At 43.3% G+C, this 23285-nt stretch overlaps 1 protein-coding gene across 4 annotated transcripts in view; it reads left to right on the plus strand.

The window, feature by feature from the left end:
• Positions 1 to 14461, plus strand: part of LOC109892444 (CAP-Gly domain-containing linker protein 1) — a 49504-nt gene extending 35043 nt beyond the window's left edge. For 3 of the 4 annotated variants that reach the window (XM_031826323.1, XM_020484978.2, XM_031826324.1), the window contains 6 exons: positions 2122 to 2228; positions 4357 to 4413; positions 8852 to 8912; positions 11150 to 11368; positions 11544 to 11656; positions 11836 to 14461. In XM_031826323.1, the coding sequence (XP_031682183.1) occupies positions 2122 to 2228; positions 4357 to 4413; positions 8852 to 8912; positions 11150 to 11368; positions 11544 to 11656; positions 11836 to 12070 (792 nt within the window). In that variant the 3' untranslated portion in view covers positions 12071 to 14461. The remainder of the gene's footprint in view (positions 1 to 2121; positions 2229 to 4356; positions 4414 to 8851; positions 8913 to 11149; positions 11369 to 11543; positions 11657 to 11835) is intronic. The other variant, XR_004210206.1, reaches the window with a different exon arrangement.
• The last annotated feature ends 8824 nt before the right edge of the window (positions 14462 to 23285 follow it).

Consider the following 23285-nt stretch of genomic DNA (forward strand, 5'->3'; position numbering starts at 1 on the left):
TGGGAGAGAACACTGGGATAGTACTGTATTGACATTTAGAGGGACGGTCCTGCCACTGGGACAGACAGACCAGTACTGGGGGAGAGAGAGAGCTCTGACAGAGGACCACACTGTATGGTAGAGCTGTTCAGGCATGGATGTGGCTGCTATGCACCAGGGCTATCTAAGCAGCGTCTACTCCTCTCACTACCAGGTAAACACAGTTGTTTGGTTCCTCGCATCAGATTTGAATGGTAATTGAGGGAGGATGAGTGAGGATGATTTGAATATGAGTACTTGAGGTACTTGAGGTTACTGATTTAGATGATTGTATTTTTAGGAAGAGAGATTGTTGTTTTTGCCTTTGGGACTGAGGATGAGAATGTTGTCTGGTTGTTTGTATCTTGTTGGATGTGTGTGTGTAGGCGGGCCGTGGGGGCTTTTCTTAGGCCCCCCAAGTTTTCATTTAAAAAATTAATAATACTTTTCGTTGTTGGACATAATACTGTTTTTGTCAAACTATATTGGTTTGGACTTCTTGCGGTCAATATGCAGTGTACAAATGATTTCTGATTATGTTCTGGCAACCCAACCATCCTAAAGAAAACATCAGCCAGTGGCTGAATGGAATTTACGGACCCCATCTTGGTAGTAGTGATAAGCTTAAAATGACTTAGCTTTCAAATCATGAGTTAAATTCTAATGGTTTGATCCCCCCTGTGCTGCTGTCCCTTTAGGAACAAACATTATCTTTTAGTCATTATCATTATCTCTGCGTGGTCTCTGCTGGTTTTGCCTCAGAGCAACCATCTCCTCCCTAATGGTGGTTTAACTGACGATGGAGGAACCATCTCCTCCCTAATGGTGGTTTAACTGACGATGGAGCAACCATCTCCTCCCTAATGGTGGTTTAACTGACGATGGAGGAACCCTCTCCTCCCTAATGGGGGTTGAACTGACGATGGAGGAACCATCTGCTCCCTAATCACGGTTTAACTGACGATGGAGGAACCATCTCCTCCCTAATGGTGGTTTAACTGACGATGGAGGAACCATCTCCTCCCTAATGGTGGTTTAACTGACGATGGAGGAACCATCTCCTCCCTAATGGTGGTTTAACTGACGATGGAGGAACCATCTCCTCCCTAATGGTGGTTTAACTGACGATGGAGCAACCATCTCCTCCCTAATGGTGGTTTAACTGACGATGGAGGAACCATCTCCTCCCTAATGGGGGTTGAACTGACGATGGAGGAACCATCTCCTCCCTAATGGGGGTTGAACTGACGATGGAGGAACCATCTCCTCCCTAATGGTGGTTTAACTGACGATGGAGGAACCATCCCCTCCCTAATGGTGGTTTAACTGACGATGGAGGAACCATAGCTCCCTAATGGTGGTTTAACTGACGATGGAGGAACCATCTTGTCCCTAATGGTGGTTTAACTGACGATGGAGGAACCATCTGCTCCCTAATGGGGGTTGAACTGACGATGGAGGAACCATCTGCTCCCTAATCATGGTTTAACTGACGATGGAGGAACCATCTCCTCCCTAATGGTGGTTTAACTGACGATGGAGGAACCATCTGCTCCCTAATGGTGGTTTTGCTGATGATGGAGGAACCATCTCCTCCCTAATGGTGATTTAACTGACGATGGAGGAACCATCTGCTCCCTAATGGTGGTTTAACTGACGATGGAGGAACCATCTCCTCACTAATGGTGGTTTAGCTGACGATGGAGGAACCATCTGCTCCCTAATGGGGGTTTAACTGACGATGGAGGAACCATCTCCTCCCTAATGGTGGTTTAACTGACAATGGAGGAACCATCTCCTCCATCGACATTAATGCTAGAAGTGACTCCATCCATCACACACTCAAAGTATGTCTCTGTACCTATGTTTGGCAGACAGCTCATATAATGAGTAATGTTAATCTTTGTATACCGAGGAAGCGGCTGTTCCAGTGGAGCAGCGTAACGCAGCACTGTGGCTTCATGTTAATGTCCGTGACTAAGACTGTTAGAGAGGCGTGAAGAAGATACAGCTTTTTCTGTTTACTGCGTGTCTAAATCTTTCTCTTTTGTCTGTCTCTTTCCTTCCTTTCATCTTTCCATCCATCTGTGGATCATCTTCCAGCTCGAGGCACTGAAACAGCAGAATTCCAAATTCCAGGAAGAACTCAGTCTCTCGCAGGTGCGAGGCAGCTCAGAAAGCCAGCACATCGGAACTCTGTGCAAGGAAATGTGAGTATGGATTAAGGTTTCTTACGCTTGCTTGTTGCTTGCACAGCATTGTTGATGGAATGTGTGTGTAAACGGCTGAAACCAGAGTATTGGAATGTTGTGCTAGTAAAGATGAGTAGAACTAGAACCAGGAGTACCGGCATATCAGAATTCTATGCATGGAAATGATGGTTCTTCAGATGATACGGTGGCATTCAGCGTTCAATTTATACATTGACTACAGACTGCCCTGGAAACAGCGACTAAACCCAACATGCCAGCTTCTTTGGGCCCAAAACACACAGGAGGAGAGGAGTGTAAGCTATGTGGCTTTGAGTTGTTTCAGCGTGTGGGTTAGACCAGCGCTTCAGAAGCCCGTGCAGGGAAACGTGAGAGAGGCTCAGATCAAGGTCTTATTCAAATACAGTCATAGACTCATATATAAATCTGACTCATGCTGCTTACTCATACTGATGATGTGGCCGAGATACAGAGGTAGATTGAGGGAGAAATAAAACGATCGAGAGATGGAGTGGGAGACTTAAGAGGGAGATCATGAGAGAGATTGAGAGAACTTGAAGTACAATTCACTTGTATAGTCAGTCTGTAATACCAATGTGTAAGCATGCTGTGTAGAACGTAGTCCTCTGATATTAGAACCTGAAAACCAGTAACCAGTAATGATGGCATAGTTCCCTCTGTGCCTTACTAGACAACAGTATGCTACTGAAAGGTACAGGTATGTAGCGAGGCTGCCACAGAGAGAGAAAGACCATATGAAACCTCTCCTTGTTATGGTGAGCGTCATGCATGACGTAGAGTTCTATTTATACGTCTGTGTGTGTGCATGAGTGCACACGTCTGTGTGTGTACATGTTGAAGTGCATGTTTAACGTTGTGTGTGTGTCATCAGGTCCTTTATTATTCACTTTGTCCTGATTTATCTATCAGTGGCCATACATCTTTCTTCTCCTTCACTCATCCCTCTCTCCCTTCATCCTATAAAGAGACACTCATCCCTCTCTCCCTCCTATGAAGAGACAGACTCATCCCTCTCTCCCTTCATCCTATAAAGAGACACTCATCCCTCTCTCCCTCCTATGAAGACACTCATCCCTCTCTCCCTTCATCCTATGAAGAGACAGATTCATCCCTCTCTCCCTTCATCTTATAAAGAGACAGATTCATCCCTCTCTCCCTTCATCCTATAAAGAGACAGACTCATCCCTCTCTCCCTTCATCCTATAAAGAGACACTCATCCCTCTCTCCGTTCATCCTATAAAGAGACATTCATCCCTCTCTCCCTTCATCCTATAAAGAGACATTCATCCCTCTCTCCCTTCATCCTATAAAGAGACAGATTCATCCCTCTCTCCCTCCACCCATAAGGTGGAGGGAGGGGTGTTATATAATCACATCTTCTCCTAGAACCGCCTGCCTCCAACATGGCCGCACCGTGCATCGCATCTCATGACCTCCATGATGTGTGCATTATTTACATTTGTATTTATTGAACCTTTATTTTAACTAGGCAAGTCCGTTAAGAACAAATTATTATTTACAATGACGGCCTACACCGGCCAAACCCGGACGACGCTGGGTCAATTGTGCGCCGCCCTATGGGACTCCCAATCACGGCCAGATGTGATTCAGCCTGGATTCAAACCAGGGACTGTAGTGACACCTATTGTACTGAGATGCAGTGCCTTAGACCGCTGCTCCACTCGGGAGCCCAAGTACACAGGCCTGCAAGCATGTGTGTGTGTGTGTGCATGCGTGTTTGTGGGTGTGTGTGAGCGCAGCTTTGTGCTGCCAGAGACATCTCGTCTGGGAGAACAGCTGCATCCGACCCAAACGGGGGGGTCACACATACTGAGTTAGACATGACCTCTACACTCATCACTACATAGCCATGACAACCTGTACACCCATATCAGCCCCACAGCCAGTGGTCTGGTCAGCAGAGGTCATTTGTGCTGTTAATGGATTGTCATTTCTGTATAAATGTATTATTATTGATGTCGATTGTCCTTTATTAGAAAGTACCTCTAAATATAATGCATGTTGACTGTCCCAGGTAGGCAACTCACTCTCTCTCTCCCTTGTTCTCTCCCCCTTTCTCTCTTTCTCTCCCGCTCTCTCTCTCAGTGAGGTACTGAAGCTGGCCAGTCTGACGTCTCAGAACCAGCCAGACATGAAAGACAGGTAAGACATGTATTGCACAATGTATTCTCTGCTGCCTTAGGAAGACCAGGTTGGTTGAGTGTAAACATTTTCAGTATTCTAACTATGGAAGTAGCTGCACTTATAGCGTAGACATCTACAGCTTTCCTTTCCAACAGCTGTGCATAGTTGATCATAATTATCATCAGGGTCCTAGTATAAATGAAGGTTTATAAAAAACACAGTTGATTTAGTTGATGTGATCAGGTCCTGTAAAAATGATTAAGACACAGTAAAACAGACAGTGAGAGCAGTGGACAGAGACAGATGGGGTTTTAGTGTGATGACAGTCAGTCGGTCAGTCAGTACATTTCATCTCAGAAGACAAAAAGCCTGCACTGCACCTAATACCACTACAGTAAAGTCATTTATTTGATTTCTATTTATATTTATTTCACCTTTATTTAACCAGGTAGGCTAGTTGAGAACAAGTTCTCATTTACAATATGAGAACTCAATACTCCAGAGTTACACATGGAGTAAAACAAGGTGACTATTTCACACCCAGACAGTCAGTTATGATCTGTGATTCAGCAGCACTACCTAATCAATCAATCAATCAATCAAATTGATTTATAAAGCCCTTTTTTACATCAGCCGATGTCACAAAGTGCTATACAGAAACCCAGCCTAAAACCCAGCAAGAAATGCAGATATAGAAGCACGGTGGCTAGGAAAAACTCCCTAGAAAGGCCAGAACCTAGGAAGAAACCTAGGGAGGAACCAGGCTCTGAGGGGTGGCCAGTCCTCTTCTGGCTGTGCCAGGTAGAGTTTATAACAGGACATGGCCAAGATGTTCAAACGTTCATAGATGACCAGCAGGGTCAGATAATAATAATCACAGTGGTTGTAGAGGGTGCAACAGGTCAGCACCTCAGGAGCAAATGTCAGTTGGCTTTTCATAGCTTACCATTCAGAGTTAGAGACAGTAGGTGCGGTAGAGAGCATTAAAGGTAGCACGTCCAGTGAATATGTCAGGGTTCCATAGCCGCAGGCAGAACTGTTGAAACTGGATATCTTTCCAACAGATAAGATCAAAACCAGGCCAGAGCTTGTCCGTATAGACCAATTTGGGTTTCCAATCTCTCCAAAAGAATGTGGTGATCGATGGTGTCAAAAGCAGTACTAAGGTCTAGGAACACGAGGACCGATACAGAGTTTTGGTCTGCGCCATTAAAAGGTCATTTACCACCTTCACGAATGCAGTCTCAGTACTATGATGGGGTCTAAAACCAGACTAAAGCGTTTAGTATAAATTGTTTGTCTTCAGGAAGGCAGTGAGTTTTTGCGCAACAGCTTTTTCCCAAAAAATTGAGAGGAATGGGAGATTCGATTTAGGCCGATAGTTTTTTATATTTTCTGGGTCAAGGTTTGGCTTTTTCAATGTGAAGAGAGCAGGACCTTCAGTGATTTCAAATGCCATTATGATGCAATAAAATGTTACTGCCACTTTTAATGAGTTTGGTATACATCCGGTGGATAGGGAGCCGTTTATTATATTCAACATAGGAGGGCCAAGTACAGGAAGCAGCTCTTTCAGTAGTTTAGTTGGAATAGGGTCTAGTATGCAGCTTGAATGTTTAGAGGCCAAGACTATTTTCATCAATGTTTCAAGAGATATACTATTAAAAAGCCTGAGTGTCTCCCTTGATCCTAGGTCCTGGCAGTGTTGTGCAGACTCAGAAAAACTGAGCATTGGAGATATACGCATATTTAAAAAGGAGTCTGTAATTTGCTTTCTAATGATCATGATCTTTTCATCAAAGAAGTTCATGAATGTATCACTGCTGAAGTGAAAGCCATCCTCTCTTGGGGAATGCTGCTTTTTAGTTAGCTTTGCAACCGTATCAAAAATACATTTTGGATTGTTCTTATTCTCCTCAATTATGTTGGAAAAATAGGATGATCGAGCAGCAGTGAAGGCTCTTCAATACTGCACGGTACGGTCTTTCCAAGATAGTTGGAAGACTTCCAGTTTGGGGTAGCGTTCTAATTTTTTGGAAGCTTGCTTCAGGACTCGGGTATTTTCTATATACCAGGGAGCTAGTTTCTTATGAGAAATGTTTTTTGTTTTTAGGAGTGTGACTGCATCTAGGGTATTAAGCAAGATTACATTTAGTTCCTCAGTTAGGTGATTAACCGATTTTTTTTGTACTCTGACGTCCTTGTGTAGGTGGAGGGAGTCTGGAAGGGCATCTTGGAATCTTTGGGTTGTCCGAGAATTTATAGCACGGCTTTTGATGATCCTTTGTTGGGGTCTGAGCAGATTATTTGTTGCGATTGGAAAAATAATAAAATGGTGGTCCAGTAGTCCAGGATTCTGAGAAAAAACATTAAGATCCACAATATTTATTCCACGGGACAAAACTAGGTCCAGAGTATGACTGTGGCAGTGAGTAGGTCCGGAGACATGTTGGACAAAACCCACTGAGTCGATGATGGCTCCGAAAGCCTTTTGGAGTGGGTCTGTTAAAATCACCAAAAATGTGAATATTATTTGCCATGACTACAAGATCCGATAGGAACTCAGGGAATTCATTGAGGAACGCTGTATACGGCCCAGGAGGCCTGTAAACAGTAGCTATAAAAAGTGATAGGCTGCATAGATTTCATGACTAGAATCTCAAAAGATGAAAACGCAGTCTTTTTTTTGTAAATTGACATTTGCTATCCTAAATGTTAGCAACACTTCCGCCTTTGCAGAATGCACGGGGGATATGGTCATTAGTGTAACCAGGAAGAGAGGCCTCATTTAACACAATACATTCATCAGGCTTAAGCCATGTTTCAGTCAGGCTAATCACATTAAGACAATGATCAGTGATTAGTTCATTGACTATAACTGCCTTAGAAGTGAGGGATCTAACATTAAGTAGCCCTATTTTGAGATGTGAGATATCACAATCTCTTTCAATAATGACAGGAATGGAGGTGGTCTTTATTCCAGTGAGATTGCTAAAGCAAACACTGCCATGTTTAGTTTTGCCCAACCTAGGTCGAAGCACAGACATGGTCTCAATGGGGATAGTTGACCTGACTACACTGACTATGCTAGTGGCACACTCCACTAAGCTGGCAGGGTGGCTAACAGCCTGCTGCCTGGTCTGCACCCTCTCATTGTGGAGATAGAGGAGTTAGAGCCCTGTCTATGTTCATAGATAAGATGAGAGCACCCAACCAGCTAGGATGGAGTCCGTCACTTCTCAGCAGGCCAAGCTTGGTCCTGTTTGTGGGTGAGACCCAGAAAGAGGGCCAATTATCTACAAATTCTATCTTTTGGGAGGGGCAGAAAACAGTTTTCAACCAGCGATTGAGTTGTGAGACTCTGCTGTAGAGCTCATCACTCCCCTAACTGGGAGAGGGCCAGAGACAATTACTCGATGCCGACACATCTTTCTAGCTGATTTAACGCTGAAGCTATGTTGCGCTTGGTGACCTCTGACTTTTTCATCCTAACACCGTTGGTGCCAACGTGGATAACAATATTCCTATACTCTCTAAACTTGCCAGTTTTAGCCTTAGCCAGCCCCATCTTCAGATTGGCCTTAATGTTGGTAGCCCTGCCTCCTGGTAAACAGTGTATGATCGCTAATCCAGACAGGAATGGATAAAGATAGGATCTACAATAGTATATATCTAGACGTGTATCTATTGTACAGACTTTGTTTAGGGAGAGACATAAAAGCTACATCTGTTGTGATTGAGGTTGTATTGGATGAGACCCAGCAGGGTAATGCCATCCACAGACAGGTTAATCCACTGTCATCTGACTCCTCCCCCTGCTGCTGCTGCTGCTGGTTGTCAAGTCTGATGATTTCAACATCTGGATTAGTGTTGTCAGGACTCCCCAGTATAGTGAGTGAAAATGAGCTAACTGCTCTCAGTATGTTTTGGTGAAGCTTGTCTCACTTCTTTGAGTATCACTACAAACTATTGTGTGAAGTTTTTTTACAAATAAATTAAGGTGTGAAACTCTCCATTATAAAAAAATATATTATTCATGGTAAATCAAAAGTAAAAAACATTGTGTGACGTTACAGTCAGAGACCTTCATCAGACACTGTACCCATAGAGACATGTATGCGTGCGCACACACACACACCAAGTTTCCCCCTGGCAATTTCAGACTACAGGCATACACTCTTCTAACGGCCATGGTGCGTTATGAGCACAAACAAAAAACTTTATTGGCACCGTCACTGCACAACGGGAACTTGGGTTGAGTCCCTGTTAGTCTGCCCTCCAAATTCGCTACAATGTTCTGCTGCGTAGCCTAGGCGAACACCTTGCAAAGAATTTGTGCATAATGGCAACTATTAACGACCTTATCCACACACACAGTACTGCACTGTTCCTGACAGGCCCAGTGTTGCTGGGTGAGTTCTGTATTAAGCGGTTCTCTGACTCTGTTCCTCCTCAGGGAAACTCTGTCCAACCAAGAGACAGATGAGGACAAGGAGCTGGAGACTCTGAGGGATGAGGTATAGTGTATATACACAACTCTGGAGACTCTGAGGGATGAGGTATAGTGTATATACACAACTCTGGAGACTCTGAGGGATGAGGTATAGTGTATATACACAACTCTGGAGACTCTGAGGGATGAGGTATAGTGTATATACACAACTCTGGAGACTCTGAGGGATGAGGTATAGTGTATATACACAACTCTGGAGACTCTGAGGGATGAGGTATAGTGTATATACACAACTCTGGAGACTCTGAGGGATGAGGTATAGTGTATATACACAACTCTGGAGACTCTGAGGGATGAGGTATAGTGTATATACACAACTCTGGAGACTCTGAGGGATGAGGTATAGTGTATATACACAACTCTGGAGACTGAGGGATGAGGTATAGTGTATATACACAACTCTGGAGACTCTGAGGGATGAGGTATAGTGTATATACACAACTCTGGAGACTCTGAGGGATGAGGTATAGTGTATATACACAACTCTGGAGACTCTGAGGGATGAGGTATAGTGTATATACACAACTCTGGAGACTCTGAGGGATGAGGTATAGTGTATATACACAACTCTGGAGACTCTGAGGGATGAGGTATAGTGTATATACACAACTCTGGAGACTCTGAGGGATGAGGTATAGTGTATATACACAACTCTGGAGACTCTGAGGGATGAGGTATAGTGTATATACACAACTCTGGAGACTCTGAGGGATGAGGTATAGTGTATATACACAACTCTGGAGACTCTGAGGGATGAGGTATAGTGTATATACACAACTCTGGAGACTGAGGGATGAGGTATAGTGTATATACACAACTCTGGAGACTCTGAGGGATGAGGTATAGTGTATATACACAACTCTGGAGACTCTGAGGGATGAGGTATAGTGTATATACACAACTCTGGAGACTAAGGGATGAGGTATAGTGTATATATCCACAACTCTGGCAGACTCTGAGGGATGAGGTATAGTGTATATACACGACTCTGGAGACTCTGAGGGATGAGGTATAGTGTATATACACAACTCTGGAGACTCTGAGGGATGAGGTATAGTGTATATACACAACTCTGGAGACTGAGGGATGAGGTATAGTGTATATACACAACTCTGGAGACTCTGAGGGATGAGGTATAGTGTATATACACAACTCTGGAGACTCTGAGGGATGAGGTATAGTGTATATACACAACTCTGGAGACTGAGGGATGAGGTATAGTGTATATACACAACTCTGGAGACTCTGAGGGATGAGGTATAGTGTATATACACAACTCTGGAGACTGAGGGATGAGGTATAGTGTATATACACAACTCTGGAGACTCTGAGGGATGAGGTATAGTGTATATACACAACTCTGGAGACTGAGGGATGAGGTATAGTGTATATACACAACTCTGGAGACTCTGAGGGATGAGGTATAGTGTATATACACAACTCTGGAGACTGAGGGATGAGGTATAGTGTATATACACAACTCTGGAGACTCTGAGGGATGAGGTATAGTGTATATACACAACTCTGGAGACTCTGAGGGATGAGGTATAGTGTATATACACAACTCTGGAGACTGAGGGATGAGGTATAGTGTATATACACAACTCTGGAGACTGAGGGATGAGGTATAGTGTATATACACAACTCTGGAGACTCTGAGGGATGAGGTATAGTGTATATACACAACTCTGGAGACTCTGAGGGATGAGGTATAGTGTATATACACAACTCTGGAGACTGAGGGATGAGGTATAGTGTATATACACAACTCTGGAGACTCTGAGGGATGAGGTATAGTGTATATACACAACTCTGGAGACTCTGAGGGATGAGGTATAGTGTATATACACAACTCTGGAGACTCTGAGGGATGAGGTATAGTGTATATACACAACTCTGGAGACTGAGGGATGAGGTATAGTGTATATACACAACTCTGGAGACTCTGAGGGATGAGGTATAGTGTATATACACAACTCTGGAGACTCTGAGGGATGAGGTATAGTGTATATACACAACTCTGGAGACTGAGGGATGAGGTATAGTGTATATACACGACTCTGGAGACTCTGAGGGATGAGGTATAGTGTATATACACAACTCTGGAGACTCTGAGGGATGAGGTATAGTGTATATACACGACTCTGGAGACTCTGGGTCTTTTGAACTGACATTGGTTCCAAAGCTTTTTTTCTGTATCTGTATATTAGCTGAAACCTCTCTGTCTCCCTCTCCCTGTAGATCGCGGTGCTGCGAGGTGAGAACGCCATGGCCAAGACGCTGCAGTCTGCCGTGGAGACGCTGGAGAGAGACAAGGCCCAGCTACAGGAACGCGTCACCAGCCTGGAGCAGAGGCTATTGGGACGGCAGGCCTCCGAGGGAGGGGACAGTGGAGTGCCTTCCTCAGGTGACACAGCTCTGGACCAGTTGAGAGAAGAGAAGGAGTTTGCAGAGGGACAGGTATGATTGGCAATTAGTAAAACAATTTCACCATCTGCTTGTCACTAATGTAGTATATAATTTGCATAGAAAGATATCTGCGCTTCCACCATTGTCTGTCATTCCACCTCGCTCTTTCTTATATAAACTTGACTGTGATCTCTCTTCTCTCCCTCCATCTATTTCCCTCCTTTAGATTAACTTCCTGAACAGTGTGATCGTGGACCTACAGAGGAAGAATGAGGAGTTGAAGGTCAAGCTGAAGAAGATGGCTTTGGCTGAGTTCAATGGCAATGACGGCACTGATGGGTCAGTCTTATAACCAATAACCTCTGAACCCTAACTCCAAATGTAGTCCTTAGTTATAGTTGTTGACAGACCCCTCAAAATGCACTATTTAGCATCTCCCTAATCACTCCTCCCTCTCTCCCCCTCTCTCCCCCTCTCCCCCTCTCCCTCTCTCCTTCTCCCTCTCTCCCCCTCTCTAGTTTGGAGGAGGGTGGATCTAAGAAGGACAAGAAGGCTCCTCCTCGTCTGTTCTGTGATATCTGTGACTGTTTTGACCTGCATGACACTGAGGACTGTCCAACCCAGGCCCAGAGCCCCGACTCAGTCCCCCACTCTTCCTTCAAGGGCAAACCTGCCGACCAGCGGCCGTATTGCGACATCTGTGAGGCCTTCGGTCACTCCATAGAGTCCTGCCAGGAAGACCAGACCTTCTAGACACTCATCTTCTCACCCCAACCATGCCAGGCCTAGCTTTAGGACCCTTCACAGACCGCCAACACACACCAGACTACTTTCTCTGGGTTTTTAATAACATAGTATTTATGTCATAGTCCACTCACATAACCCCAAATCACCCGCTACAAAAGACTCTCCTACTATTTCTAATACTTCCTCTCTCTATCTCTCCTTCTCTCCAATGCTTCTCCAACTCTCCTCCCTCTCTCTAACTCTCCTCCCTCTCTCTAACTCTCCTCCCTCTCTCTAACTCTCCTCCCTCTCTCTAACTCTCCTCCCGCTCTCTAACTCTCCTCCCTCTCTCTAACTCTCCTCCCTCTCTCAAACTCTCCTCCCTCTCTCTAACTCTCCTCCCTCTCTCTAACTCTCCAACTCTCCTAGCTCTCTCTAACTCTCCCTCTAACTCTTTTCCTTTCTCTCTCTCCTCCCTCTCTCCCTAAATATACTCCCTCTCTCCCTAACTCTCCTAGCTCTCTCTAACTCTCCTCCCTCCATAACTCTCCTCCCTCCATAACTCTCCTCCCTCCATAACTCTCCTCCCTCTCTCCAACTCTCCTCCCTCTCTAACTATCCTTCCCTCCCTCTAACTCATCTCCATCTCTCTAACTCTCATCCCTCTCTAACTCTCCTTCCTTTCTTTAACTCTCCTCTTATCCCTCTCCTCTCTCTAACTCCCTCTCCTACGTCCAGAGATATACTGCTGTGGTGCAAGATCAATTTTAGGATTGAAACAAAAGGAATCAGTTTTCTGTTATTAGTCATAAATGAATCAGCCTTCTGTGATTTGTTCCTAAAGTAATCAGTCTTTTGTTTTTAGTTCATAAAGGAAGCGGTCTTCTGTTATTATTTCATAAAGGAATCTAAGTCTTCTGTTATTAGTTCATAAAGGAATCTAAGTCTTCTGTTATTAGTTCATTATTTTATGTATTTGTTTGTTTGTTTTCATATAGAAAATGGGTTGGTTTTTGACTTCAGTTCCTACGGGAACTAAACTTCCTATGTGTAACCGGGCAAGAGGGAGGGCATTTGACGCAGACATACGCATGGTAAATGGCCTGGATGCACCAGACTGGTTCACTGCTAATAGCACTATTAATGTTTCTCTAACACATTCCTGTCTTTCTCATGTCACATGTCACAGGCCCAGACAAGGACCCTAGGGATGTCCACACCACAAAGGGAACAAGCTAGTACCACAGGACACATCTACTTGTACTACTAGGTTGTGTTCAGTAGGCACCAAATGGTAGAGAACGTTTTAGAACTGGAGATATTTTGGGAAATTCTCAACAACAAAAAAAGCTCATTTTCAGTTTAAAAAACGTTTTCTGTTTTCATGTCCACTCAACATTAACCTGGTGCTAGTTGCACAAGTTTGTGTTTACCATCATGAATCTTGCTCTGGAGGCAGCTCTGCAGAGTGGTCACTAGCTGGCACAGCCACAAAGTCATAAAATCTGATTTGAACCCTAACCTTAATCACACTGCTAAACCTAATGCCTAATCCTAACCTTAAATTAAGACCAAAAAGCACATTTTTGTTTTCATAAATGTTCACAATATAGCTCATTTTGACTTTGTAGCTGGCCTATCTTAGGGGAAATCTCTCCAGTACAAGACTCATAACAATTAATGTCAACAAGAAGCCAGCCACTACTAACTTACTGCACTACTCATGTTAAAACTCCCTCTTAGACTACAGGACACACTTAGACTATTTTTGTTTTAGAATGGCAGTTTCTAACTTATTGATTTGATAATAAATGTCAAGACAGAATGGTACCTAGTAGTTACTTCACGTTTTATGTAAAGCCTATGTTTTTTATGTATTGTCTTTTAAAAACTACCTGTATAGATATACATGTATTAGAGCTATGTACTGAAGCACACAGTTTGGATCATATTGAATCTCCCAGTGTATCAAAGATATGTATGCTAGATCTATGTGACACCTGTCTTTGTAAATACCCATCAGACGTTTTCTGAAAGAACAAAATGTGCACAAGGTGCCATGGAAACAAAAGGATATTTAATGCGTATTTTATTCTTCTGCTTTGTCTTGATAGGAAACGGACCTGTATGTTGTTGTATGATAATGCCGTATCGACTCCAGGGAACAAACTTAACACACTTGTAAAGATGTTATTAACTCTATAAGCACATTGTTGACTATTTCTACTTTACTAAGTGACGTGTCTGATTAGTGCACTGTTTTCTATGTTACACTTAACATCATCTATAAAGGGTTTGTAAATAGTTCAAACTTATAAACCCTTTACAGATGAGGCCCCTTAAAATGCTACTGTTTTTCTATGTTCTGTATACACCTAATGATTCAATACAACAAATACTATAAAAACAAATACTCCACCTGTGGCGTCTTGATTTTCTCTTTTTCTCTTTTTTTTTTCCTTTTTTTTGTCTGATGATGTAAACTATAGTCCCAACAATCTATCAAGAGAAGGTGGAATAAACAACAACCATATTGCGTAGACCTATTCAATCCATCCTTTCTCCACAGAGTGTCCAGTGGGTAGGAGTAGGGATAGTTTCTGGACAAGACTACTCTCTGCTCAGCCCCCCCAACCCAAGGCCACCAGCCAGCCACACCTATACTAACTACCTACCAGGCTGTTTACATCTCTAGGACCAATAAGTACAGGAGCTGCTCATGATTCATTCATCCCCAGATCCATTACCCCTGACAGGACAAGGGGAACTGAAATAACCCTCTTAATTTTTTAATGAGTTCCCCTCCCAGCCAATGTAGTCAAACAAAACAGAAGGAAAATAATCATTAAACAACCACAGGCCCCTAAAAGAGAAGGAGAAGGGATTAGGGAAGTATTTTTGTACTGCACACAGAGCCAGATGCTACCACTGATTCCCTTCTCTCTGAGTCTAATGGGATCCTCATTCACACTGGATTATCAACACAAAATATGCATTAGGAGAAATCTGCAGGCCTCAAACTCTGTGGAAAGGTTTAGTTATGTTGACCTATAACTCAAACAGAAAGAGAAATACTGAGGCTTACCCGACTGTTGAAGAGTTGGCTAGTACTGGAGTTAGTACGTCTGAAATCATGTGAACGGGTAACAGAATGATTTGTGGATTTTTATTAATAAAACAAAACCATTGGACATAATCAAATCCAAGCACTAGCGAAGTAATAAATAAATCCAAACTAACCATCAATCTGTACAAGATCATTCTAAACTCAAACATGGTCCCAAGAAAACACAGTAAAATATCCAACATTTTCACATCTCCCAGCTCCGTACACACAGTTTATGAGTTCAACTAGAAGCATTAACTGACTCAATCAGAATCAGATGAAAGCTACAACATAATAAAGATAAATAGAGATCTAACACTGAGTGTTGTACATAATGCTGTTCTTCTAACTGTTCATGTCAATAACATCACTAGTACCAGCACTGCTGTACTGGGAATTAAGTATATGCTAAGCCATCCTCTGTCTCCACTGAAATGTCATTTCTCTCCATTGAACTGATGTTTGGATGTGTGCACCCACTGATAAACATTGGGTCAGGTAGGCTCATGCTCTGAGATCCACGTGTCTACATCATCTGCCATCTGAACTCATTGATTTCCTGAAAAATGAATAATTATTGATTGCTTGATCACTTTTAAATACTAAGTGTTGAGCCTGAATAAAAACACATACATAAATAGGCTTGAGGTTGATCATTTAGATTTGATAGATGTTCGAATATGCATTCCTCCCCCTATTCTGAAGCTTGGTTGCAACTGACAGAGAGCACCTTGAATGAGAATCTGAGACACGGATTGAACTACAAGACTGACTGTGAGCTGAGTGGAGATGATAAAAGGTTTTACACAAGATACAGTTAGAATGATCTCAACATGTCCTGTATGTACCAAGCTGCATACTGTAGATGAGAACTACCATTTCTGCAAACCTCTGAAAGCAGAATTGACTTTGAGAGTCAGCAGCTTCCCACTAGCCTGGGTGCCAGTCTGTGTTGTTTAACCAGCTCCTTTCCAATCAAAAGACATGATAAACACAAAAGAGTTGAGAAGTTCAGCAGAGACAGGATGGAATCCAGGCTAAATTCCAACTTGGTAAACTACAATGACGGTTTTTATAAGATGTCATTCAGTTACAGTCTCCATTCTCAACTCTGTAGTTTAAATGTACTGAACCTGTCATTCATAGTTAAATGTAAATATTTAATACAATTATTTAGTGTCAGCTCAGTGACATGTTTAAAACTTAAGGCAAATAAAAACATGGCACTATTAATTAGTTAAACAGTTTTACCTACAAAGTACATTTTAATATAGCAACCAAGACACACCCTCCGATAAAACCTACCTACGCTACAAGCCTGTCCTTACGGGAAAACATACAGTTGAAGTCTGAAGTTTACATACACCTTAGCCAAATACATTTAAACTCAGTTTTTCACAATTCCTGACACTTAATCCAGGTAAAAAAGTTCCCTGTTTTAGATCAGTTACGATCACCGCTTTATTTGAAGAATGTGAAATGTGAGAATAATAGTAGAGAAAACTACTTATTTCAGCTGTTATTTCTTTCCTCACATTCCCAGTGGGTCAGAAGTTTACATACACTCAATTAGTATTTGGTAGCATTGCTTTTAAATTGTTTAACATGGGTCAAAAGATTCAGGTAGCCTTACACAAGCTTCCAACAATAAATTTGATGAATTTTGGCCCATTCTTCCAGACAGAGCTGGAGTAACTGAGTCAGGTTTGTAGGCCTCCTTGCTCACACACGCATTTTCAGTTCTGCCCACACATTTTCTATAGGATTGAGGTCAGGGCTTTGTGATGGCCACTCCAATACCTTGACTTTGTTGTCCTTAAGCCATTTTGCCACAACTTTGGAAGTATGCTTGGGGTCATTGTCCATTTGGAAGACCCATTTGCAAACAAGATTTAACTTCCTGACTGATGTCTTGAGATGTTGCTTCAATATATCCACACATTTTCCTGCCTCATGATGCCATCTGTTTTGTGAAGTGCATCAGTCCCTCCTGCAACAAAGCAAACCTACAACATGATGCGGCCACCCACGTGCTTCACGGTTGGGATGGTGATCTTTGGCTTGCAAGCCTCCCCCTTTTTCCTCCAAACATAACGATGGTCATTATGGCCAAACAGTTCTATTTTTGTTTCATCAGACCAGAGGACATTTCTCCAAAAAGTACAATCTTTGAAACCATTTGCAGTTACAAACCGTAGTCTGGCTTTTTAATGGCGGTTTTGGAGCAGTGGCTTCTTCCTTATTGAGCGGCCATTCAGGTTATGTCGATATAGGACTCGTTTTATTGTGGATATAGATACTTTTGTACCTGTTTCCTCCAGCATCTTCACAAGGTCCATGGCTGTTGTTCGGGGATTGATTTGCACTTTTTGCACCAAAGTACGTTCATCTCTAGGAGACAGAACGCGTCTCCTTTCTGAGTGGTATGATGGCTGCGTGGTCCCATGGTGTTAATACTTGCGTACTATTGTTTGTACAGATGAACGTGGTACCTTCAGGAATTTTGAAATTGCTCCCAAGGATGAACCAGACTTGTGGAGGTCTACAATATTTTTTTTCTGAGGTCTTGGCTGATTTCTTTTGATTTTCCCATGATGTCAAGCAAAGAGGCACTGAGTTTGAAGGTAGGTCTTGAAATACATCCACAGGTACAAGTCCAATTGACTAAAATTATGTCAATTAGCCTATCAGAAGCTCCTAAAGCCATGACATAACTTTCTGGAATTTCCCAAGCTGTTTAAAGGCACAGTCAACTTAGTGCATGTAAACTTCTGACCCACTGGAATTGTGATACAGTGAATTATAAGTGAAATAATCTGTCTGTAAACAATTGTTGGAAAAATTACTTGTGTCATGCACAAAGTAGATGTCCTAACCGACTTGCCAAAAGTATAGTTTGTTAACAAGAAATTTGTGGAGTGGTTGAAAAATTAGATTTAATGACTCCAACCTGAGTTTATGTAAACTTCAACTGTAAATGAGACCAGTACCACTGTGTTGTTCTACCTCTAGAAAACAAAGACAGTAAAAAAATGTTTTAAATCACACACAGTACCAGTCAAACGTTTGGACCCACCTACTCATTCAAGGGTTTTTCTTTATTTTTACTATTTTCTACATTGTAGAATAATAGTGAAGACATCAAAACTATCAAATAATACATATGGAATCATGTAGTAACCAAAAATAGTGTTAAACATATCGATATTCGAGATTCTTCAAAGTAGACACCGTTTGCCTTGATCACAGCTTTGCACACTCTTGGCATTAAAAACAAAACAAAAAAATATTTCACCTTTATTTAACCAGGTAGGCTAGTTGAGAACAAGTTCTCATTTGCAACTGCGACCTGGCCAAGATAAAGCATACTAGTGTGAACAGACAACACAGAGTTACACATGGAGTAAACAATTAACAAGTCAATAACACAGTAGAAAAAAGGGGAGTCTATATACATTGTGTGCAAAAGGCATGAGGAGGTAGGCGAATGATTACAATTTTGCAGATTAACACTGGAGTGATAAATGATCAGATGGTCATGTACAGGTAGAGATATTGGTGTGCAAAAGAGCAGAAAAGTAAATAAATAAAAACAGTATGGGGATGAGGTAGATAAAAATGTGTGGGCTATTTACCGATAGACTATGTACAGCTGCAGCGATCGGTTAGCTGCTCAGATAGCAGATGTTTGAAGTTGGTGAGGGAGATAAAAGTCTCCAACTTCAGTGATTTTTGCAATTCGTTCCAGTCACAGGCAGCAGAGAACTGGAATGAAAGGCGGCCAAATGAGGTGTTGGCTTTAGGGATGATCAGTGAGATACACCTGCTGGAGCGCGTGCTACGGATGGGTGTTGCCATCGTGACCAGTGAACTGAGATAAGGCGGAGCTTTACCTAGCATGGATTTGTAGATGATCTGGAGCCAGTGGGTCTGGCGACGAATATGTAGCGAGGGCCAGCCGACTAGAGCATACAAGTCGCAGTGGTGGGTGGTATAAGGTGCTTTAGTGACAAAACGGATGGCACTGTGATAAACTGCATCCAGTTTGCTGAGTAGAGTGTTGGAAGCAATTTTGTAGATGACATCGCCAAAGTCGAGGATCGGTAGGATAGTCAGTTTTACTAGGGTAAGTTTGGCGGCGTGAGTGAAGGAGGCTTTGTTGCGGAATAGAAGGCCGACTCTTGATTTGATTTTCGATTGGAGATGTTTGATATGAGTCTGGAAGGAGAGTTTACAGTCTAGCCAGACACCTAGGTACTTATAGATGTCCACATATTCAAGGTCGGAACCATCCAGGGTGGTGATGCTGGTCAAGCGTGCGGTGCAGGCAGCGAACGGTTGAAAAGCATGCATTTGGTTTTACTAGCGTTTAAGAGCAGTTGGAGGCCACGGAAGGAGTGTTGTATGGCATTGAAGCTCGTTTGGAGGTTAGATAGCACAGTGTCCAAGGACGGGCCGGAAGTATATAGAATGGTGTCGTCTGCGTAGGGGTGGATCAGGGAATCGCAAGAGCAACATCATTGATATATACAGAGAAAAGAGTCGGCCCGAGGATTGAACCCTGTGGCACCCCCATAGAGACTGCCAGAGGACCGGACAGCATGCCCTCCGATTTGACACACTGAACTCTGTCTGCAAAGTAATTGGTGAACCAGGCAAGGCAGTCATCCGAAAAACCGAGGCTACTGAGTCTGCCGATAAGAATATGGTGATTGACAGAGTCGAAAGCCTTGGCAAGGTCGATGAAGACGGCTGCACAGTACTGTCTTTTATCGATGGCGGTTATGATATCGTTTAGTACCTTTAGCGTGGCTGAGGCGCACCCGTGACCGGCTCGGAAACCAGATTGCACAGCGGAGAAGGTACGGTGGGATTCGAGATGGTCAGTGACCTGTTTGTTGACTTGGCTTTCGAAGACCTTAGATAGGCAGGGCAGGATGGAGATAGATGCAGTTGCACCCCTAAAAACAAAAAAAATGTCTCATAAGAAACTAGCTCCCTGGTACACAGAAAATACCCGAGCTCTGAAGCAAGCTTCCAGAAAATTGGAACGGAAATGGCGCCACACCAAACTGGAAGTCTTCCGACTAGCTTGGAAGGACGGCACCGTGCAGTACCGTAGAGCCCTTACTGCTGCTCGATCATCCTATTTTTCTAACTTAATTGAGGAAAATAAGAACAATCCGAAATTCCTTTTTAATACTGTCGCAAAGCTAACTAAAAAGCAGCATTCCCCAAGAGAGGATGACTTTCACTTTAGCAGTGATAAATTCATGAACTTCTTTGAGGAAAAGATTATGATTATTAGAAAGCAAATTACGGACTCCTCTTTAAACCTGCGTATTCCTCCAAACCTCAGTTGTCCTGAGTCTGCACAACTCTGCCAGGACCTAGGATCAAGAGAGACGCTCAAGTGTTTTAGTACTATATCTCTTGACACAATGATGAAAATAATCATGGCCTCTAAACCTTCAAGCTGCATACTGGACCCTATTCCAACTAAACTACTGAAAGAGCTGCTTCCTGTGCTTGGCCCTCCTATGTTGAACATAATAAACGGCTCTCTATCCACTGGATGTGTACCAAACTCACTAAAAGTGGCAGTAATAAAGCCTCTCTTGAAAAAGCCAAACCTTGACCCAGAAAATATAAAAAACTATCGGCCTATATCGAATCTTCCATTCCTCTCAAAAATTTTAGAGAAGGCTGTTGCGCAGCAACTCACTGCCTTCCTGAAGACAAACAATGTATACGAAATGCTTCAGTCTGGTTTTAGACCCCATCATAGCACTGAGACGGCACTTGTGAAGGTGGTAAATGACATTTTAATGGCATCGGACCGAGGCTCTGCATCTGTCCTCGTGCTCCTAGACCTTAGTGCTGCTTTTGATACCATCGATCACCACATTCTTTTGGAGAGATTGGAAACCCAAATTGGTCTACACGGACATGTTCTGGCCTGGTTTAGATCTTATCTGTCGGAAAGATATCAGTTTGTCTCTGTGAATGGTTTGTCCTCTGACAAATCAACTGTAAATTTCGGTGTTCCTCAAGGTTCCGTTTTAGGACCACTATTGTTTTCACTATATATTTTACCTCTTGGGGATGTTATTCGAAAACATAATGTAAACTTTCACTGCTATGCGGATGACACACAGCTGTACATTTCAATGAAACATGGTGAAGCCCCAAAATTGCCCTCGCTAGAAGCATGTGTTTCAGACATAAGGAAGTGGATGGCTGCAAACTTTCTACTATTAAACTCGGACAAAACAGAGATGCTTGTTCTAGGTCCCAAGAAACAAAGAGATCTTCTGTTGAATCTGACAATTAATCTTAATGGTTGTACAGTCGTCTCAAATAAAACTGTGAAGGACCTCGGCGTTACTCTGGACCCTGATCTCTCTTTTGAAGAACATATCAAGACCATTTCGAGGACAGCTTTTTTCCATCTACGTAACATTGCAAAAATCAGAAACTTTCTGTCCAAAAATGATGCAGAAAAATTAATCCATGCTTTTGTCACTTCTAGGTTAGACTACTGCAATGCTCTATTTTCCGGCTACCCGGATAAAGCACTAAATAAACTTCAGTTAGTGCTAAATACGGCTGCTAGAATCCTGACTAGAACCAAAAAATTTGATCATATTACTCCAGTGCTAGCCTCTCTACACTGGCTTCCTGTCAAAGCAAGGGCTGATTTCAAGGTTTTACTGCTAACCTACAAAGCATTACATGGGCTTGCTCCTACCTATCTCTCTGATTTGGTCCTGCCGTACATACCTACACGTACGCTACGGTCACAAGACGCAGGCCTCCTAATTGTCCCTAGAATTTCTAAGCAAACAGCTGGAGGCAGGGCTTTCTCCTATAGAGCTCCATTTTTATGGAACGGTCTGCCTACCCATGTCAGAGACGCAAACTCGGTCTCAACCTTTAAGTCTTTACTGAAGACTCATCTCTTCAGTGGGTCATATGATTGAGTGTAGTCTGGCCCAGGAGTGGGAAGGTGAACGGAAAGGCTCTGGAGCAACGAACCGCCCTTGCTGTCTCTGCCTGGCCGGTTCCCCTCTTTCCACTGGGATTCTCTGCCTCTAACCCTATTACAGGGGCTGAGTCACTGGCTTGCTGGGGCTCTCTCATGCCGTCCCTGGAGGGGGTGCGTCACCTGAGTGGGTTGATTCACTGTTGTGGTCATCCTGTCTGGGTTGGCGCCCCCCCCCCTTGGGTTGTGCCGTGGCGGAGATCTTTGTGGGCTATACTCAGCCTTGTCTCAGGATGGTAAGTTGGTGGTTGAAGATATCCCTCTAGTGGTGTGGGGGCTGTGCTTTGGCAAAGTGGGTGGGGTTATATCCTTCCTGTTTGGCCCTGTCCGGGGGTGTCCTCAGATGGGGCCACAGTGTCTCCTGACCCCTCCTGTCTCAGCCTCCAGTATTTATGCTGCAGTAGTTTGTGTCGGGGGGCTGGGGTCAGTTTGTTATATCTGGAGTACTTCTCCTGTCCTATTCGGTGTCCTGTGTGAATCTAAGTGTGCGTTCTCTAATTCTCTCCTTCTCTCTTTCTTTCTCTCTCTCGGAGGACCTGAGCCCTAGGACCATGCCCCAGGACTACCTGACATGATGACTCCTTGCTGTCCCCAGTCCACCTGGCCATGCTGCTGCTCCAGTTTCAACTTCCACCTGACTGTTCTGCTGCTCTAGTTTCAACTGTTCTGCCTTATTATTATTCGACCATGCTGGTCATTTATGAACATTTGAACATCTTGGCCATGTTCTGTTATAATCTCCACCCGGCACAGCCAGAAGAGGACTGGCCACCCCACATAGCCTGGTTCCTCTCTAGGTTTCTTCCTAGGTATTGGCCTTTCTAGGGAGTTTTTCCTAGCCACCGTGCTTCTACACCTGCATTGCTTGCTGTTTGGGGTTTTAGGCTGGGTTTCTGTACAGCACTTTGAGATATCAGCTGATGTACGAAGGGCTATATAAATACATTTGATTTGATTTGATATAGGTCTGTAACAGTTTGGGTCCAGGGTGTCTCCCCCCTTGAAGAGGGGGATGACTGTGGCAGCTTTCCAATCCTTGGGGATCTCAGACGATATGAAAGAGAGGTTGAACAGGCTGGTAATAGGGGTTG

This window comes from Oncorhynchus kisutch, linkage group LG6 (genome assembly GCF_002021735.2).
Source record: "Oncorhynchus kisutch isolate 150728-3 linkage group LG6, Okis_V2, whole genome shotgun sequence".
NCBI lineage: Eukaryota > Metazoa > Chordata > Actinopteri > Salmoniformes > Salmonidae > Oncorhynchus > Oncorhynchus kisutch.